Source organism: Ictidomys tridecemlineatus, chromosome X, assembly GCF_052094955.1.
Source record: "Ictidomys tridecemlineatus isolate mIctTri1 chromosome X, mIctTri1.hap1, whole genome shotgun sequence".
Lineage (NCBI taxonomy): Eukaryota > Metazoa > Chordata > Mammalia > Rodentia > Sciuridae > Ictidomys > Ictidomys tridecemlineatus.
Window position 1 is genome coordinate 73,727,348 of NC_135493.1, and position 20,416 is coordinate 73,747,763.

At 47.3% G+C, this 20,416-nt stretch overlaps 1 protein-coding gene across 6 annotated transcripts in view; it reads left to right on the top strand.

Moving 5' to 3' along the window:
- The first annotated feature begins 1,768 nt into the window (after positions 1-1,768).
- The window catches only part of Dlg3 (discs large MAGUK scaffold protein 3), a 56,086-nt gene continuing 37,438 nt past the window's right edge, over positions 1,769-20,416 (top strand). For 2 of the 6 annotated variants that reach the window (XM_040282015.2, XM_005339981.5), the window contains exons 1-9: positions 1,769-2,474; positions 5,807-5,857; positions 6,268-6,392; positions 6,609-6,778; positions 7,087-7,223; positions 7,575-7,719; positions 8,468-8,627; positions 10,241-10,397; positions 10,787-10,889. In XM_040282015.2, coding sequence (XP_040137949.1) covers positions 2,118-2,474; positions 5,807-5,857; positions 6,268-6,392; positions 6,609-6,778; positions 7,087-7,223; positions 7,575-7,719; positions 8,468-8,627; positions 10,241-10,397; positions 10,787-10,889 — 1,405 coding nt within the window. In that variant the 5' untranslated portion in view covers positions 1,769-2,117. Of the gene's footprint in view, positions 2,475-5,806; positions 5,858-6,267; positions 6,393-6,608; positions 6,779-7,086; positions 7,224-7,574; positions 7,720-8,467; positions 8,628-8,903; positions 9,337-10,240; positions 10,398-10,786; positions 10,890-11,577; positions 11,829-20,416 lie in introns of those variants that run through there. The other 4 variants (XM_040282010.2, XM_021719926.3, XM_005339982.4 and 1 more) reach the window with 4 other exon arrangements.

The window sequence follows — 20,416 nt, forward strand, 5'->3', positions numbered from 1 at the left end:
TGTAGGGGATATATGGAGGATACACATATGATAGAGCATACATAGTAAAATCTTTCTGGAAATCCAGGTGGTCGGTAAAATTCTTTTAATTTTTATGTTTATTTGTAAATTTTCATATTAAAATGTGGGGATGAATAGCTCAAAGAAAAAAAAGATCCCAATTTGGAGTCTTCCCCTAGCATTCCCAATCCATGGATCCATTTTACCCACATCCCAAGCACTAATTTGTATTTTATTTAGAGACAGGGTCCCACTGAGTTGCTTAGTGTCTGGCCATTGCTGAGGCTGGCTTTGAACTTGAGATCCTCCTGTTTCAGGCTCCTGGAGCTGCTGGGATTACAGGTGTGTTACACTGTGCCCAGCTCTACTTTTTCTTTTGTCTATGGCACTTATCACCACATGCATTATACCATTCACTTTTTTATTGTGTTTACTTTTGTCTGTGTCTCCTCATGAGAATGTAAACTCCCCAAGGGCAGGAATTTGTTTTGTTTGTTTTGTTCTGTTCTGTTTGCAAGCATATCTTCAAATCCTAGAATAGCAGCATGGATATTTGTTGAATTAAGGAGGAATCTCTGTAACTCTAGCATGTACATCAAGGTGTTGTCCAAAGTAGGTGGCTCTATGAATGTTTGTTGAATTGAAGTGAGACCTAGGCTTTGCAGCAGAACTTAGAATAGATTCATTATACTAGAATGGTTCAGAGCATAGCCCCTGGAGTCAGATGGCAAGGATTTACATCCTGATTCTGTTACTTTCAGCTCTGTTATCTAGCTTTGTTAACATCTCTGGTCCTCAGTTTCTTGTCGGAAAAATCAAGGTAATAATGTTACTACCTTGGTAGGATGTTGGTTTGCACATAAAGCACTTAAGATTTCGTAAAGTCTCAATCATTGTAAGCTAAAGACAAAAGCAGAACAACAAGAGACGGTCTTCTTGCTTTGTTACCCTCCTCCCATCCCCCAACAGGCTGCATGAGCCATGAGAGGCAAAGGAGATGTCTTTTGGATGGGTATTCTCAAGTTCTTCTCTGGACCCGCAGAATGACTTCTCTCACTTCAGCTCTCTTACCTTTTCTCCTATCCTGGACTCTTTCCTCTTAGAATCCAGAAGCTCCTTCCCCCATCATAACCATGGCAGAATGGAATGGAGGGACAGGAGTATGTGGACCAAGGACAAGTGCTTGGAGTTTTCTACTACTGCCTGTTCTAGGATTGAGTCCCTCAGTGGTGATGTAAGAAGGTCAAGTGTGAGGTTCACAGTCATTTCGGGGCCTAGAGGATGAGAGAACAATAGTCCTGAGGAAGAGGTATTGACAGGAGAGCAGGCCTCATATGTTACCTTATATGCTTGTCCCCTGTAGGAAAGAGGACTTTTCTCACTCTGTTCCAATGTCCTTTCGGTCAGTTCTGCTCCCTCAAGTCTTTACTTCTGGTGGCCCCAGATCAGAGCAAGCCTGGGGACCCATTGAGCATCTCTATGCAACTCCCTCTTGGAGATGGGGTGGGGCGGAGTGGAAGGGGAACGGGCTAAAATTGGGGACATAGGGGGATGAGATCGCGCGCTCGAGCTTTCCTTTGGTCCTAGTCCTCTGCTCCTACACTAGGGGGACAGTACCCCAGAGATCCGAGGAGCTGGGGCTGAGCCTGGGGACGCTGCTGCCTCTGTTCCTTTAAGGAGCTGCTGTTTAGCATTCCTGCCGCTGCCGCTGCCTAACTCTGCGCCCTGATTGGCTGGAATCAACTGAGAAGGGAGCCAGGGAGAGATGCTCTTGACTCCACTCAGATCCATCCTGGGGACCAGAGCAGAAGCGGTCCTCGTTGCACCCAGTCTCTGCTTGGGCTCCCGCTTCTTCTTTGCCGCTGGGCCTTGGCCCAGAAGCCACGACGGGCGACACGGAGCCACCAGTGCTAGAGGGGGAGCCATGGGTGCGGGGCAGCGTGGGGGCAGAGGCCCCCGGACGCCCTCCCGGCCCCAGGCCCCGCTCTGCCCGGGCGCCCCCACGGGTGCCCCCCCCTTCCTGGTCCGAGCAGTGTGAGTGTGCCCGGGAGCCCGGCGGCGGCGGCGGTGTGGAAACTGGCGTGGGCTGGGGGGTCCGAGCTGCGGGGGGCAGTGCCATGCACAAGCACCAGCACTGCTGTAAGTGCCCCGAGTGCTATGAAGTGACCCGCCTGGCCGCCCTGCGGCGCCTCGAACCTCCTGGCTACGGGGATTGGCAGGTGCCCGACCCCTATGGGCCAGGTGGGGGTAATGGGGCCAGCTCCAGTTATGGGGGCTACAGCTCGCAGACCCTGCCCTCACAGGCAGGGGCCACCCCCACTCCTCGCACCAAGGCCAAGCTCATCCCCACCGGCCGGGATGTGGGGCCAGTGCCCCCTAAGCCAGTCCCAGGCAAGAGCACCCCCAAACTCAACGGCAGTGGCCCCAGCTGGTGGCCTGAATGCACCTGTACCAACCGGGACTGGTATGAGCAGGTATGGACCAGCGGAGGTGGGGGGCGCTGGTGGGGCAATTCAGGAGGGCTGGAAAGTGGGTGCCTTAGAGGCCTGGGGTGCAGCAGGGATTGCTGGGGCTCCAAGCCTGTGGATCCCCGAGCCTTAGCATTGCAGCTGAGCAAAGAGAGGTGGTTGGGAACGTGCGGTTCCCTGTGTGTGTGTGTTCAGGGGGTCTCCATTCGGAGGGGATTGGGAGGAGCTGTGTGTGTCAAGGGGTGAAGGTATGGCGGAGGGGCACATTTTCCTGTGTGGGGGAATTGGGTTTGTCTCAGTGCGGGGGTTTGGCAGTGTCTCTGTGTCTGGCAGGGGGCGGGAGGTTCTGCGGGGGTTGTGTGTGTCTCCACAGGAGGGGAGGAGGGGGCATGGTACTCTGCGTAGGGGTGACATATGTGTATGTGTGTATGTATGTTGGGGTATGTGGAGGAAGGCAATGGAGCGCCTGTGAGTCTTATGTAGAGAAGCCCATGTGCCGGGCTTGCTGAGCTTCATCCCTCGATGCCATGAGTCCTCTCAGTCCCAGTCCCTTTGTGTGTGAATGTGCACATGGACGTGTGGGGATGTCTCTCTGAATGTGGAGGTGTCTCTATAGATGAGGCTGCAGGGATAGCTGGGTTTGCCCATGTGTGTGTGGTTACATGTATATGTGTGTGAGCATGTGGCTGCCAGAGTGTGTACCCGTGTGTGTGTGTGTGTGTGTGTGTGTGTGTGTGTGTGTCTGTGTGTGTGTTGTCCCTGGTGAGCAGTGCTTGACAGGCAAGGGAGGGGAGGGGGAGGAGGCGAGAGACACGTCCCAAGCAAGGCTGAGAGGCTGCTGAGAAGGACAGACTCTTTTGTCCAAGCAGCTCTGAAGTGTGTGTGCTGGGGGTTGGGGGGGTGAAGCAAGCTTTCTCGCTCCAGAGCAGGCATGGTGCCTGGAGCCAAGCAAGGGGCAGCTGCCCTGGTGCAGGGACTGGCCCCAGTAGGGCATGTCCCCCTTGGGCAGCTCCAGATGTGGGAGAACTTAGCCCCCCAGTCCTGACTTGGCACAGCTTGGGAGCCTCTGGGTGCTGGGCACAACTCCGGCTTCCACTCCCAGACTAAACTGCCAGCTTAGAAAATGGAAGGAGCATCTGTGGGAGAAGCAGCAAAATGGAGGCTGGGCCGGCAGAGCCAGGTCCCTGGCATGCATGGCGGAAGGCCTGTCTGGCTATTCGGCTCTGCAGCCCCTAGGGTGGGGAGAGAGGAGGAGGAGGCTTTGCTGTTGAGGGCAGGTGCTGACTGCCCCAAGCTGATGACCCGTTCTGGCTGCCTCTGTCTTCCTCTGGGGATAGGATGTGCTCTCGCTCAGAAGCAAAGGTGGGGACTTCCTGGAGAGAGGAATCCTCAGTTCTGGCCTTCTGTCTGTCCATACTTACTGTTTCCTGCATCTCTTACCTCAGCCCCTTGACTTTGCCCCTTGCCCTCTCCAGCAAGTCCCCTTGTTTCCTTTGCCCCTCTGTCCTTTGGCCCTTCCATTGCAAACACTTTCTTATACTTGTCCTGCCCAGCTGAAGACAGGTACCAATCCCAGGGCTATACCAGTTGACTAAGATGTCTTTCCTGGAGCTGATCCCTGGATGACTCCTTGGCCCTGGAAGCAAGGTCCCTGAATGAGGGTGGAGTGGGGACTAGAGGGTAGACCAATGGGAAGTGGAAGTCTCTGGGTACCACTTGAACTGGGTTTGAGGCATGGCTTGTCACATGTGGGCACACATGGTACACCAGATGCATACAAGAACCAAATGGGTGTCCTTTTGCTTGTATGTCTGTTGCATGGTACTTCAAGCAGCTGTGTTGGTTCTGGGTCTCTGAAGATACCATCCGTTCTTCCTCCTGGGATCAGGAACAGGGTGAAGCTATAGCTGGAGACCTCTAATCTCCTTCCAGGGCTGCAGGGCATGAAGTCTTGGGAGCCATATCCCCAAACGGCAGAGGCATGACTAGCCTCTCTCTCTCTCCCCCCTGTCTGCTGAAACTAAAGCTGCAGGGGGTGGAGGCAGGAAGGGGAAGCACAGCAGGGTGCTCAAAGGAGCCCCCACTCTGGTTTTCTAGCTCTCTTCTGGAGTGGAGGCTAGGGATTAGGAAAGGGACAACCTAGCCAACAAAAGAAGGGGGGAGGTGCCAGATTGCCTGGGGAGAGAGGCAAGAGAACTTCTTCATTCTTGCAAATGCGATTGGGAACCAGGGAGCAGGTGCTACTTGTTTGTCCAGAATCAGATTTCCACTTGAAAAGTGGCCACATATATGTCCTGTCTGGGAGGCCATCTCTGTGGGTTGGTCAAATCAACCCTGCATTTCTGACCCCTTCCATTGCCTCTCCGTGGCTATTGTGTATTGAAAACCACGCGGAATTCTGCTGGTAATCAGTCTGTGGGTCACCATGTTATCCCTCACCTCATGAAGAACAGTGTCTACTCTGTTCCTGTCCTGCCCTGGCTTTGCCTCTGAATCCTGACTAGATCCCACCCTGGCCATTTCTGCTGGAACATACAAAGAATCAACAGTCCCTTGGTAGAAAATGGATTAGGACTTTGACTTTTGTCCAGTCCTGAGGAATTGTGTTGTTGGAGGCCCTGAAGATGGTGTAGAGTAAGGGTTCATAAGGTACTCTGAAGGGAACAACTTTCCTTTTTTCCCATGAGTTCTTCTGGAGAAAGGGGATGATGGCCTTGACAGCTTGCTTTAATCCAAACAGCACCTGGATATCCAGGTTCTAGGGCCTGCTCTGCCACTAACTCCCATTGTGCCCTTAGGCACATTCCACATCCTCTCTTGGATGTCACCATCTGTCACATGAGGGGGTTAGATAAGATGTTGTCTGCTTTCTTACATGGTAGGACTCTATGGTCCACAAGTCAGGGGGAGCTATGTTCAGAAGGGGAGGGGTTCTCTGGCCAGACCTCTGGGTACCCCCTATGGAGCAGGGTGTGGTGCAATTTGCCCCCCACGCTCCATTTCTGCCACCCCCCTTAGGCCAGCCCTGCACCCCTCCTAGTGAACCCTGAGGCCCTGGAGCCCAGCCTCTTGGTGAGTGCACCACTGACTGGCTCAGTCCCAGACAATTGATCCGAGCTAAGTAAGCAGCTGGGTTTGGCCTGATATGGTTGGATGTAAGGGGAGGGGAGTGGCCCCCTTGGGGTCAGCCTGTCCCCATCTGTGGCCTAGAGGTGACCTGGGATGTATGTGGGCCCTCTACTCTGTGGGAGTGGGGGAGGGGAGGAGGCAGGTTGACCAAAGGGCAGATGACTGGGAGGGCAAGAGGCACTGAGCGAGCTGCCTGTGTCTTCCCCTAGGTGAATGGCAGTGATGGCATGTTCAAATATGAGGAGATAGTACTCGAACGGGTGAGTCTGCCTGTGGGGAGAGGATGAAAGGGGAGGAGAGGGCTGAAGTCAAAAGAGGGGAGGGCCTTGAACACCAGTTTCAACACTCATGAGGAACCTGCACTGAGAGGACAGGGAAACAGCAGCCTTCAGAGCCACTTCACTGCATCAATCAATCAACTCCCTAACAAATATTAATTGACCTTGCTCGCTGAGGCCTGGGGAATTGGGGAGGGGATGGGTTTGCTGAGGCCTCACTGCCAGAATGGTCAGCACAGGCTGGGAGCCTGCTGAGTTTCTGACAAATGTCCACCAGCCTACCAAGGGGGCCTGGAAAATTTTCTTTGGGTCTAAAGGGGGGGGGTGCTGCCTAGAACCTTCCTTTGTGCCCTCACAGTGAATAGAATGTGCCCTTCCACCCCCTTCCACAGGGCAACTCTGGCCTGGGCTTCAGTATTGCAGGTGGCATCGACAACCCCCATGTCCCTGATGACCCTGGAATCTTTATTACCAAGATCATCCCTGGTGGAGCAGCTGCCATGGATGGAAGGCTAGGGTGAGAGATACTGGAAGCAGAATTGTGGGTGTCAGGGGTGGGATGGAGAGGAAGGGAGGAGGGCCAGCCTGGCAGGATGACCCTTCCATTAGATCTGATATGGGGAGAGGGAGAGGATGGAGGAGGAGGAAGAGGAGTGGGCAGGAGGGGAAGGATGTGGGAGAGGGGGTGGAGGGGCTGTGGCACAGTGTCATGCCTCTCGGGCTTCCCCCGCAGGGTGAATGACTGTGTTCTGCGGGTGAATGAGGTGGACGTGTCGGAGGTGGTGCACAGCCGGGCCGTGGAGGCGTTGAAGGAGGCAGGTCCTGTGGTGCGGTTGGTGGTGCGGAGGCGACAGCCCCCACCCGAGACCATCATGGAGGTCAACTTGCTCAAAGGGCCCAAAGGTGCGGCCCTCTGGGTTCCTGTGCTCTAGCCAGAGCCCCAGCCCCAGGTCTTGACTGGCCCCATGGGGAATGGAAGGGAATGGCCTTACTCCTTGTGTGACTCCTCCAGTTCCAGCTCATAGCTTTCTTTCTTGACCTCAGGTCTCACCCTTACTGACCTTGGGATGGCAGCCTAGTGTTTGGGATTCCTGGGGGGTGCTCCTGAGGGGCCAGTGGGTTGGCTGGAGGAAGGGAATTAGCTTTGGGATTGACCAAACACTCTAACCTGCTCTGTGACCCTCTCTCACTCCCTGCTGACTATCTCCCAGGCCTGGGTTTCAGCATTGCTGGGGGCATTGGCAACCAGCACATCCCAGGAGACAACAGCATCTACATCACCAAGATCATTGAGGGGGGAGCTGCTCAGAAGGATGGACGCCTACAGATTGGGGACCGGCTGCTGGCGGTGAGACAGGCTTCATGGGGATGCCCAAATGGTAGGGTGGGGAGGAGGAGCTCTAGCACCCTGTCATTCCACCTAAACCTCACTGGGGATGAGGCATCTTGGGGTACTTCAAGAATATCTTCTCAAAAAAAAAAAAAGAATATCTTCTCATACCAAGTCCCTAGTTCTCTCTGTGGCAGGGGCTCCCTCACCTGCTCTTTCCCTTCCTCCTGCTTGTCTTGTGTCCTCACAGCACTATACTTGGACCTCTGTTAGCACACCATTGAATTTCATTGCAAGGGCACCCCTCCGGAGCCTAGAGAGAGGCCTTCCTTTCTCCCAATTCCCAGGCTGAGGCTTCTCCCTTTCTAGGTGAACAACACCAATCTACAGGATGTGAGGCACGAGGAAGCTGTAGCCTCACTGAAGAATACATCTGATATGGTCTATCTGAAAGTGGCTAAGCCAGGCAGTCTCCACCTCAACGACATGTACGCTCCCCCTGACTACGCCAGCAGTACGTACTCTCTGGCTCCTTCCCTGGCCTCAGGCTGTGCTCCTGCTTTTGGGGAGGGGAAGTTTGTTTGTGTCCCTTGTGAAGAGAGGAAGTGGGGGGGGGGGGCTGGGATTGTGGCTCAGCGGTAGAATGCTAGCCTAGCATGTGTGAGGCCCTGGGTTTGATCCTCAGCACCACATTAAAAGTAAACAAATAAAATAAAGATATTGTGTCCAACGACAACTACAAAAATATTTTTTTAAAAAAAAGAGGAAGTGCAGGAGATAGTGCTCAGAACTGAGTCCAGATCCCAGCTGTATCCCTTGGAGCTGGGTGCCCTTGGACAAGTCCTTTTCACCTGTCTTTACTTTCCTCTTTGGCAAAAAGCTAATGATATAGTGCTGCCTTCCTCATAGGACTGGTACAAGGATCAAATGAGATCATGGAGGAGAAAGCCCTTGGAAAACTGTATTAGGCTACAGAGATGTGAGGGATTATTATTAGTCACACCTCTAGTCAGGCCTTTCTTTGTAGACTGCCTTGACTTCAGCTCTTTCTAAGAGTTACAGGAGTGAGCCCAGGATTTAGAAAGGGACTGCGGAGGAGGAACCCTAGGGGGTGGATGGCCAAGGGAGGGGGGGTGCCTAAGGAATCAGCATCTCTTCCTAGAGACCTGAGAAGGGGTGTGAGGGAAATTCCTTGGAAGGGGGTTGGGGTAGGTACCTGCCTGGAACAATCCTGAACTTTTCTCTCCCTTACTTGACCCCAGCTTTTACCGCCTTGGCTGACAACCACATAAGCCATAATTCCAGCCTGGGTTATCTCGGGGCGGTGGAGAGCAAGGTCAGCTACCCGGCTCCTCCTCAGGTCCCCCCCACTCGCTACTCTCCTATCCCCAGGCACATGCTGGCCGAGGAGGACTTCACCAGGTAAGACCCTCGCCCCATTCATCTGGCCCATGGAGGGGGGAGGAGAGGAATCATTTCTGGCCTGCGACAGGCCTCTTGCAAAGAAGAGTATTCTGGCCCTCATTGCCCTTAGCTGTGACGTCTTGGCAGGGGGCCCCTCTCTGACCTAGAGAGGAACAGAGGTGGCTGCAAAGACAAGTTCTACCATCAGGGGGAGCGCCGACCGAGTGGCCCCGATCCGAAAGTGCAGATAAAGGGTGGGGTGGAGCGTTTAGGGGCTGAGGAGGTGGGTGCTGTGGGTTTTCCTGCCTTGACATAGTTTGCACCCCCGCCCCCCCTGTGCTCCAGCCACTCCAAATTATTGAAGAAAGCAGTTCAGCCAGTGGGGTTGGGGGGATTCTGAGAGGCCAGCAGGCCCGGTGGCCTCACGGGGAATGGCCCCGCCCCACCGTGGCTGCGGCTGAGCCCCGCGGTGGAACTGGTCCGGCCAGCCGGGATTCCGGGGGACAGGTTTGCGGGGTGGGGCCTGGTAGGCTGCTGGGCAGACGGCGGTAGAGCCGGAAGGGTAGGCAGACAGGGGGAGAGCCAGAGGAGCCATGGAGAGGGCCCGCAAGTTCTCAGGCTCCGGCTTGGCCCTGGGCTTGGGCTCGGCCTCAGCTTCGGCCTGGAGGAGGGCTTCGCAGAGGTGGGCCTGGCCGCTCCGCTCCCTGCGGCCTGGAGGGGATGCCAGGTAGGAGTGGAAGGTTGGGAACCAGAGCATCGGGGACTCAGGGAGGGAGCCTCACATCTGAGACTGGGACCGAGAAAGGGGGACCCTCATTTGGGACTCAGGGCTTCTCTGAGGAAAGATGCTTGTAACAAGTGGGCCTGGAAATGTGCTGGGAGTCGGGTTGTATGTGAGTATATGTGTGGAAGTTTGCTCTCACCTGATCACACTGTGACCATTTAGAAAGGGGTTCCACGGATATGATTAGTTTTAGTCACATTTTTCATGTGCTTATCCCCTTTCTTCATGATCCCTAAGCATCATTTGAGAACCTGGGATTTCTTCATCTCTGTCTCCCATATCACCTATTAGGGTACCTAGTGGTTTATTAAATATGTTCTTGGGGAAGGTAGGAAGGGTCATGGTTGGTGGGTGGAAATTTGAGATGGCAGAGGGGCAGATGTGAAGTAAGTATGCACATTTTGTGGATGGTAGGTGCAGTCAACTCAGGGTGAGTCCACTGTCCCTGACATGTTCCTCTTCTTGTGGCCCAGGGTCTGTGACAGGGTCCATAGGATAGGAGGCTCTGGGGAGGAAGAGGACTGGTGAGTGGGCTCTGGGATTTGGGTTCTAGAGTTCAGGGTACGGGTTTGTTGACCTGATAGAGAGAGAGCTGTCCATTGGGAAGTTGATGCCAAGGCCTCAAGAACAAGGAGAGAAGAGGAACTGAAACTGGGCATCTGACAACAAAGAGCAGTCAAGCAGGTTTCAGGAGATAAAGGGAGGAACTGGGCATCATACATATAGACCTAAGTCCTTACTCCCTACAGCATGTATGGGTCCTTTTCCAGGCTGGCCCTGACAGGGACAACAGTTCCTATCTCCTTTTGTCCTGACCTCCATTGTGTCTCCATTCCTTTCCCACCAGAGAGCCCCGCAAGATCATCCTACACAAAGGCTCTACAGGCCTAGGTTTCAACATCGTAGGAGGAGAGGATGGAGAAGGCATTTTTGTCTCCTTCATCCTGGCAGGAGGCCCAGCCGACCTGAGTGGGGAGCTGCGCAGGGGAGACCGGATCTTATCGGTGAGACAAAGGCGAGGTGGGAGGATGGGAGCTGTGCCAGTCTGAATGGGAGGAGGGGAGACCTTGCTTCCTTAAAGAAAGCTTCTTGAGATGAGGCAAGAGCTAAGGACTAGAGAAAACATACATTGTCTTTATAGATATCCTTAGTGAGGGACAGGGGACCAAGACCAGACTTATCCTTAAGGAGGAAATGAATATATCTTGGATCTTAACCCTGATTGGCATTAGACTCCTACAAAGATAATTATTGCACTACAGATGTTGTGTCCTTCAGGTTTCATTTAGGGGGCAAGGATGGAATTTTGAGAAGGACATTTCCTTCTAACTGGTAGGACAGAGGACTTCCTTTCTTGCTTTTGGAGTGGCTCATGACTCCTCTCTTTGGTCAGGTAAATGGAGTGAACCTGAGGAATGCAACTCATGAGCAGGCTGCAGCTGCTCTGAAACGGGCTGGCCAGTCAGTCACCATTGTGGCCCAGTACAGACCTGAAGGTAGGAGAAGGGAAGGTGGGAAGAGATGCTTTGGCTGGGGAGTTTGCACTTATGCTAATTATTGGTGGTACAGAGCCACTTGACCAGGTCCCTGCTATCCTAGTGCAGTAATCTCTTTGTCTCTCCTTTTCCTTCTGGACAGGGGTTGGCTGGGGCGGCTTTGAAGGCTGTGCTCAGACCCTACTGATGAGGGATGCAGTGCAGCAGAAGGCCAGTAGTGGGCAGCAGCCTACGGGTTGAAGCACAGAGATTAGGGCAACCGGAAAAATGGGAGGGGAGGCGGAGAACTCAGAGGTGAAGACAGGGAACTGTGTGCCCTGTAAAAGAAGAGCAGCTCTGGATTAGAAGGCCCACAGGGAAAAAAGAATTCCCATCTCTTAAGGGGTCTTGAGCCAAATTTCTCTGACTCCACCCCCTCCCCTCACCTAGAAGGCCGGTAAACATGCTGAAAGGGGATACTGCGCCCTTGGGGTAGGGCGTCGGGAGTCGACCACCTCTCGCTTTGGGGATGCGTGCCTTCTTTGTATTCTCAGCAAGTAGTGCCCTGGTTGGGGTGAATGGGCGGGGCCAGTTATACAAATGAAAGCGTTTGATTGGCTGAGGCCAGAAGAGGCCCAGGTGCTGGTGCCGAGGTGAGCTGCGAGAAGGCGCGCCCTATCCTTCAGGCCGGCGGGATGACCATTGGCCGGCAGTGCTCGGCCTCCAGGCGCACGCCCCGCCCCTTGACCCAGGCGAAGGGCGGCGGGCGCCCCTCCTTCTCCCCCTTGCGCGCCTCAGGCGTCTCCTCCTCCTTCTTCCCCTCCCCCTCCTTCTCCCTCTTTCTCTCTCCCCTCCTCCCGCGCGCCCCGCTTTGTGTCCGTGGTCTCCCGCGCGGGACGGAGGGACTGGCTGGAGCTGGTTCTTTCTCAGCACTAGACCTGGACTCCGACCCGGCGCCAGGTGAGGTGGGGCGGACAGGGGTCAGGCCCCCTCACAGTCCCCCCCCAGCCTCTCTACGGTTCTGTTCTCAGTCTCTTTTCCAACACTTCGTCCCCAACTCTGCCTTCTTACCCGAATACTTTCACCGCGGGCCCCCAGCCCCCTTCTCAGCACCTCCTGAGGGTCCCTCTCTGGCCCCAGGCAGCACTGCGCGGTGTTGCTCTGTCCACTGGGTCCTGTCTGGCCTTCACCTCTTTGCCATCACCTCTCTTCACCCATGAACTGTGCCCCCCTCGCACCCCAGAGCCTCAGTGTCTGCATCCTCCTTCCTGCTGGCTGCTGCGCCCTCTTTCCCTGAGGAATTTTCTAAACCTTCCCCTTCCCCCACACACATTTCACCTAACCTCCGGGGAACACCAGCGATTGGGTTGGTATTCTAGTGCCCCCTTCCTTTTGTTAGTAAAGGTTTCATTCCGTCCCTACTCTTTCGCCTCCCCTTCTCTTTGTAAGCCTGGCCTTTGTCCCTTAGAGGTACAGCGCCTGAGCTCCTTGGACACCTAGGCCCTGTGATCTGGTTAGTAACATGAAGGAGGGGACCTGTCTCTGGCAGGTGCTCTAGTTCTGTGAGGAGAAGGGGAGAGACAAGACAGTGGGAGCCCGAGGACAAAGTTGAGAGGGCTCGAAAGTGTCCACCTTTGTCCTTTCCGCCCCCTCCCCCACGCTGGTTCTGTGCCCCCAGGGCCTGAAGGGAAAAAAAGAGAGAGCCTGCTACCTTTTGCATGACTTCTTGGATAGGGACACAGAGTAGGGAGGTAACTACCAGGAGAGCTTGTTGGTCTGAGGTAGTGGGAAAGAGGGATGCAAATGGACACTTTGAGTCATTTCTCTCCATGTTTGGCATTCAGCTTACTGACAAGGATCACACCTTAGGGTTATTGTTTTCATCATTTATGCGTGTGTTGTTTGATTCTCAGTAGAGAGCTAACCCTAACCGTTGGATTTTTATTAGTAACTAATATTTATCCATTACATGTCCACAACTTAGACAACTTAGTTTCTACAAAGGAAATGGTTTCTCTTGCATAGTTCTCTCTCTCTCTCTCTCTCTCTCTCTCTCTCTCTCTCTCTCTCTCTCTCTCTCTCTCTGTGTGTGTGTGTGTGTGTGTGTGTGTGTAGGAGAAATTGATGTTTCTTTCACTTTTACTCTCTGATGTTGGGCACATGGAAATAATACTGTGAATTTGGTGGTGGTATGTTGGAAACTGGTGACTACATGTTTCTGTGACTTGTTGGGGAAATGCAACGGGTTTGTATAAAAAGCTGTAAATTATCCAGGGTAGAGGGATTCCTGTGGTGTTCATTTGCTCTCTGAGCATATTTCTGAGAGTTGAGGTTGAGGTGCTGTCTTGTGTCAGGTCTTTCTACCACTTGATACATAGGGCCTTTTTTTTCCTCTTAGGATTTTAGTTTAATCACTGTTGTTAAGGCAGTGCTATCCCAATCTTATTTCTTTCTTTGGTTTGCCAAATTCAACAGGGATCTGGCATTTAAAAGCTTTTTTCCTTTTTTTTTATTTGAAAATGGACCCTCAGAGACAGGTCTAGAGGGACTATCAAGCATTTGCTCTGAATTTTCTTTGATAAAGTGCTTGTTTTTAAAAATAAGGACCCCATGTTGATCATTTCATAAATATATTAAATATGGTTATTTGGAGGATTGCATCATGGTAGGTATTTAAATATTGAATAATCCAAGTGTATGTGTATTGGAAAAAATGGCAGCAACTTTGCATGTTATCAGCCAAGTAAGTGTTCGTTGTTTGGATTTTTCCCACATAGAATGTGAGAGCTGGAAAGGATCATGTGGTCCAACCCCTGATCCTGCAGACTGGAATAAGCACAGGACAGTTGGATGTGACTTGCCTAAGGTCATGAAGGGGAAGTTGTCCAGGGTCAGCAATTCATTTAATCCTGAAGTCCACCAGTTGATACATGGTTATAACAACTGAGAGACCCTAAGACCTAGTTCACACTAGAAGAGTAATAGGAAACTATTGGGGAAATAACAGAAGAGAGAGTAGGGAAGCAACAACAGAAAGAAAGATATGTGGAAAAAGGTACTGTGCACTGAGGCAATATTGCCAAACCAGAACAGCCTTTAGCGAGATAAGCTTTAGTGTGAAAGCTTAAAAAATAGGTTTGACTAATTAGAACTGAGTAAGAACATTTTCCTCCCTTTTTAAATGACTTTAGTGAGATTTTAGGTAAATATACTGCACAATTCCCCCAGTTAAATATACAATTCAGTGATACACAGTTGTGCCTCTGTCACCACAGATAGTTTGAGAACTTTTTCATTACCATTTTCCTTTTAATACATAAAGAGTGCAAGCACTGGAAGGGTGATGATAGGTTTAGGACAATTGCTTCCTAGTGTATCTCCTTGGACACTTAGGGGCTGGATGGCAACTTGAGAATGCTCTAAACTTGAGCTTCTCTCATATATCTGGTTTGTTTAATGTGAATTAAAGCCATAATAAAACATAGGAACGATGTCTTTTTATTTAAACTTTGTATTGTGTCTAGTATGTGTGCTTTACAAGTGTTTTCATGATGAAGCTTTTTAAAATGTTAAAATAGAAAGAGAAGAACAAAATGATAAGGTACCATAGTGAGAGATGATGTTTGATAGTTTTGCTCCTGATTGCTCCAAACTGTTGTGGACACAGCAATCCTACCTATTAGCTAAAAATAGCATGATGTTCTTAGGCATGTATAATCCTGCTTAAAATTCAAATCAAAAATTTAAACAACTGGCTCTTGCTTGGCAAAGGGTTTCTTCCAATCTATTCTAAAATGAAAAGAAAAACATATTTTTCTGTGACTTGTGGAATTGCTCCATCAAGGGAAGGATGGGCTTGGTGTTATTATAACATTTTGAGATCTCCTGTATTTCCCCTGTAGTTACTATATGTCAGCCTCTGCTTATATATACTGTGCTGGTATTTTTCTGGAGAGTCTTTTGGTTTTTAGAATAGAACCTGATCTCCAAATCAAGAGGGTGAGCCAGAAATTGGTCACTAAGGTAGCTAAACTGGGAAGTGATACTTTGTGACCAGTCTTTTCAATTGCAATATAAATCCAAATAGGGTGGAGGTATACTGAGTGAGAGAGAATTAGAGTTTTTCGATTACTTATTTTAAGGTGCTGAATAAGCATACTTATACCATGAAAACTGGGAAAGTTAGGGGCTGGGGTTGTGGCTCAGCAGTAGAGTGCCTGCCTTGCACTTGTGAGGCACTGGGTTTGATCCTCAGCACCACATAAAAACAAATAAAAATAAAGATATTGTGTCCATCAACAACTAAAAAAAGTTAAAAAAAGAAAAAAACTGGGAAAGTTAGTGATCACTGTTGACAATAACTTGAAAACATAGAAGGAATATTTTCCCTACAACATTTAAGTAACTATCCCAACTCCCTGTGTTTGAGAATGAAGCATGTAAACATTACCGCTACCCTATCAGCATGATCTCTCTTGAGAGCCCAGAGGTGAAAAGGCAAAAAATATTCTGAAACTTATACCGTCATTGTAAAAGAAGGCTAAGATGAGGAAGAAAGAAAATAAACTCCTGGTAACAGCATTTATACACTGTGAACAACTGGAAGACAAGTTAGTATTGTATTCATCTTTGTGTCCCCAGCACCTTGTCTGGAACCTGGCACATATTTTGTTGAACTGAATTAAGTATCCATGTTCTAGACACTTTTGTAAGCATTCATCTTTAGGTTATCCCTAAAGGATAACATCATTATCCCTAAAGGATAACCTAAAAATATGCAGGATAGGTGGTATTTTCCCATTTTGCAGATGAGGAAAGTAAGGATGAGAGAGATTGAGTAACTTACTGAGGGTCACATAATAAGTAAGGGGCAGAATCAAAATTTGAAGTCAGATTTCCTGAGAACTTTGGATTCAGGATTTTTGCCATTAGGCCAGAGATATCTCCTACTGCAGTGGGAAACTGTGAACCCCTCTCTCTACCGAGATATATTTGGTCACAGCAAAAGATACCACTCTTGAGATTTTTCAGGTGCCAGAAGCTGTTGTTAACAAATGGAGTTAAACCAACTCCAAAATCTCAGCTATTCAATCTTGATGGCCACAAACTCCTGACCCAAAGGAAGAAGTAACCTGGGGTAAAGGGGCTTCTGGAGGCCCCAGGGGAGACCATTTTCCTGCAAAAGGAAAGTGAATTTAGGAAGATTACCAGGAAATGATACTGTTGGGAAAATCCCAGGAGGAGCAACAAAGTGGGAGTTGGGTTTGCTAGACTTATTAACAAATGTGTGCAGGCTTAAGAATATTAATGCGGTAGATAGGCATTTCTCACTTCTTCAAGTGAAATGGAATTATATTTGTCATTTTTAAGTACTGGAGATGGCACCCAGGGCCTTGGTCATGCTAGGCAAGTGCTGTACCACCTGAGCTATAGTACCCCTGTCATCATTTTTTGTTTCCTTGCAATTCACTTATTTAAAGGTATATATTAGTGATCTATAGAATGTTCACAAAGTTGTACAACCATTGTTGCAACTGATTTTTATAATCTTCACCACCCCTTTATCATCACTCCTCCCAATCTTGGTTCCAGGCAACCACTAATCTGCTGTTTCTATGGATTTGTTTATTCTGAATATTTCATATAAAAGAATCATATAGTATATCATATTTGGGAACTAACTTCCTTCACTTAGCATAATATTGCCAGTTCTTCTGTATTGTAGCATTTACTACAAATACTTTGTACCTTTTTATGTGGCTAAAATCAAAAAGACTGACAATAACAAGCTTTTGAAAATCAAAGTGAGATCCACAGAATAGAGGAAAGGGACCAGAAGATAGGGGGAGCATAATATTCTATTATATATATTTATCACATTTTGTTTATCAATAGATGGACAGTAGGGTTGTTTCCACTTTTTGGCTATTTCAAATAATGGCTCTATGAACATTGATGTGCCATTTTTTGCATGATATATGTTTACATTTCTCTTGGATATATATCCCTAAAGGTAGAATTGCTGGATCATATGGTCATTCTATGTTTAACTTTTAGAAAAATGGCTTGGCTACTTTCCAAGGTGGCACAATTTCACATTCACACCAGCAGTGAGTTAGGGTTCCAATTTTCACATCTTCCCCAAAGCTTGTTATTGTCAGTCTTTTTGATTCTAGCCATCTGGTGGGTGTGAAGTAGTATCTCATTGTGGTTTGAATTGCATTTCCCTGATGTCCAACATCTTTCATATGCTTATTGTTGACATTGGTTTGCTTTCCTGGGTCCCCTGATTTGATTCTCATCTCATTTCCAAACTGACTTGAGACTAGAGTAATCCAAACCATGTTATTACTGAGGTGATTAGAAGGAACCAGGAAGGTGACTATCTCTCACTCATATCACTCAGTAGGCTGGAAGGGTTTAAGGCTTGGCTGTAGATAATTTTAGCTAGGAATGCTGACCTGATGGAAATGATAAGGCCCAGGATTTTGGGAACCAGCTTATTGAAATGTAATTCACATACCATACAGTGAATACCCATTTAAAGTGTACAGTTCAACAGTTTTTAGAATTTTCAGAGATGTGCAACTATACCACAATTGACTTTAGAACATTTTCTTTTTTTTGTAGCAAAACAAAAAAAAATCAGATAGTAAAGACTCTAAATAACTTCATGTTAATCAGTCATTATTTACTTGTTGATTACAATTTTCAAAACTTTTTTCTCTCCACATTTTTATAGTTGTACATAATGGTGGCATTATTATTGCATGCACACGATATAACAATATAATTTGGCTAATATTCCTCCCCAATACTTCTTCCTTTCCCAGCCTCCCCCTATCTTCTGGTCCCTTTCCTCTATTCTGTGGATCTCACCTTGATTTTCATGAGATACTCCCCCCCACCAACTTTAGAAATTTTCATCATTCCAAAAGGAAGCCTTTTCCCCATTACCAGTCACTCCCCATTTTACACCAACTTCTCCCCTTCCCCCAGCCCTAGGAAACTTCTGTTTCCATAAAGTTGTCCCTGTTTTCCAGTTCATATAAATGAAATCAAACAATATGTGACCTTTTGTGTCTGGCTTCTTTTACTTAGTGCAGTGTTCTCAAGGTTCACCCATGTTGTAGCATGTATCAGTACTTCAGTCCTTTTAATGGATGAATAATATTCCATTCTGTGGTTAGACCACAATTTATCCATTTTTTGTTGATGGATATTTGGGCTATTTTTACCTTTCAATTATTGTGAATACTGTTGCTATGAATATTCCTATGTGAATATTTGTGTGAACGTGTCTTCAATTCTTTTGGATTTATACCTAGGGGTAAAATTGCTGGGTCACAAGGTAACTTAATATTTTTGATAAACTGCCAGACTTTTTCCAAAGGGTATATAACCTTTTAGGCTCTTCCTGTGTTGTAAACTTAGAAGAAAAAAATGTTAAGCTTTTTTCAAGTTTTGTCCCCTGGAGCTGGATATGTGTTTGTGTTTTGCTTTTCAGTGTTCCATATAGCCCAAGGACATGGTAGTTAGATGAACCTCCTTAGACAGGTGCTTTCTTGTCCTTGCTAGATAATTTGAGTCAAAATCCTAGGGTCTTTGGTGTCTGTAAAACAACATTTCTTTCTGATGAAGCAGAATAATATATACTAATGAGAATTAATTATTTTTTATGTAATTATAGCTTTTTAGAATTTCCCTTTAATTTAATGTGTTCCTTGTTGAAATCTTTACCCTGATATTGACATTGTTTTGTTTAAAGCTATAGTCTTATATTATACAACAGAGTAATTGTTTTGTTGTTTTAAATAGAGAAGTAGAAGTAGAATAATTTGACCTTACTGTTGTCACTGAAAGTAAAAAAATACTGTTTTTATACCCATTTTGTGTGTATGGCTTCTAGCTCTGGCTTCTAGTTCTGAATTTATCTTTAAGGTCCTGAATGATTTTACGGACCCAATTTTCTGATATATAAATTGTGGGGACTATGCAAAATGATCTCTAATTTTTTTCTTCTTTTTAAAATTCTATTTTGTTATATATGACAGCAGAATGCATTACAATTCATATTACACATATAGAGCATAATTTTTCATATCTCTGGTTGTATATAAAGTATATTCACACCATTCATATCTTTTTTTAAAAGAGAGAGGGAGAGAGAGAGAGTTTTAATATTTATTTATTTATTTTTTTAGTATTTGGTGGTCACAACGTCTTTGTTTGTATGTGGTGCTAAGGATCGAACCCAGGCCTCACGCATGCCAGGCAAGCGCACTACCACTTGAGCCACATCCCCAGCCCACCATTCATATCTTGATCTCTAATGTTTTTGTAACTCAAATTCAGTGTCAGATAAGTGGAAGTGAGTTGTGAATTCAGTTTACAAGTTACTGTTTGTACTTTGCCTATTATTTAATTACAGTCTTGAACTAATAATATTGCTTTAGTAAGGGTTTGTCTTTCCTTCTATCCTATGATAAGGCTTTTGTCCTCTTGAAGTGAATTTTTGTTTACTTTTTACTGAATTTATATATTTTTAAAAAGAATAACCCTAGAGACTTTTAAGTTTTTCTATTTGATATGAAGTTAAGTCATAAATTTTTTTTTAGACCAAAAGAAGGAAGACAATTAAGATTTTATATAAATATGTACTTAGGGACTTGGAATTTCAAATCTGGGGTTAAATTCCAGAGAAGATTATTAAGAATGTTTTATAAATACTCAGAAAAAGGAGTGGTGAACTCTAGGAACCCCAGTACTGGTTCACCAAGGTCAAACAAGTCAGCCTGACCAAAATAAATTTTCTCAATAGACAAGGTCATAGGCCTATCGATCAGGGAAATAATGGTAGATGTGATATAGCTACATTCAACAAGGCATTTTTTGGTCTACTTTTGTCTAAACTATTCAGGTGATCATAGTGCAAATATATTTCTATGAATATGTCTGGAACTGGTTGAATGAGCAGTATGGAAACCAATTAATGAGCCACACTTGCAGGGAAGCTTCTAGTGCAAGTATGTTCTTGCTTTTTCCTTAGACCCATTAATCTGCCTCCCCCACCCCTCTTTTATATTTATTTTCCTGCATATAAAAGTGTCAAATTTGGATATGAAGAAAGTTGGAAAATACAGAAAAATATAAAGTAAACACATTTCAGCATCTATAGAAGTACCTCCAGAGATAACCAGTTGCATGTGTGTGTTACATTTGCGTATTTCCCTCCAAATTTTTTTTAAGAATGTGATTTTTGTATTGAAGTAATTTTATATTTCTTCCATTAACTTATATCATGAATATTTTCCTAGGCCATTATATATTCTTTGAAATAAAATGGTTTTTAGTACTTAAATAATATTCCATCATATAAAAAAGATTATCAGCAAAATAATAATATTATGTATGTGCCATAATTTGAGTAACCATTATCTTATTGGTGCATGTGGACTTTTAGTTTTTTTCCAATGTTTTGGGCCTGTACAAAACATTTAGATGTATATCCATGTACAAGGTTATTATGAATCTATGATTATTTCTTC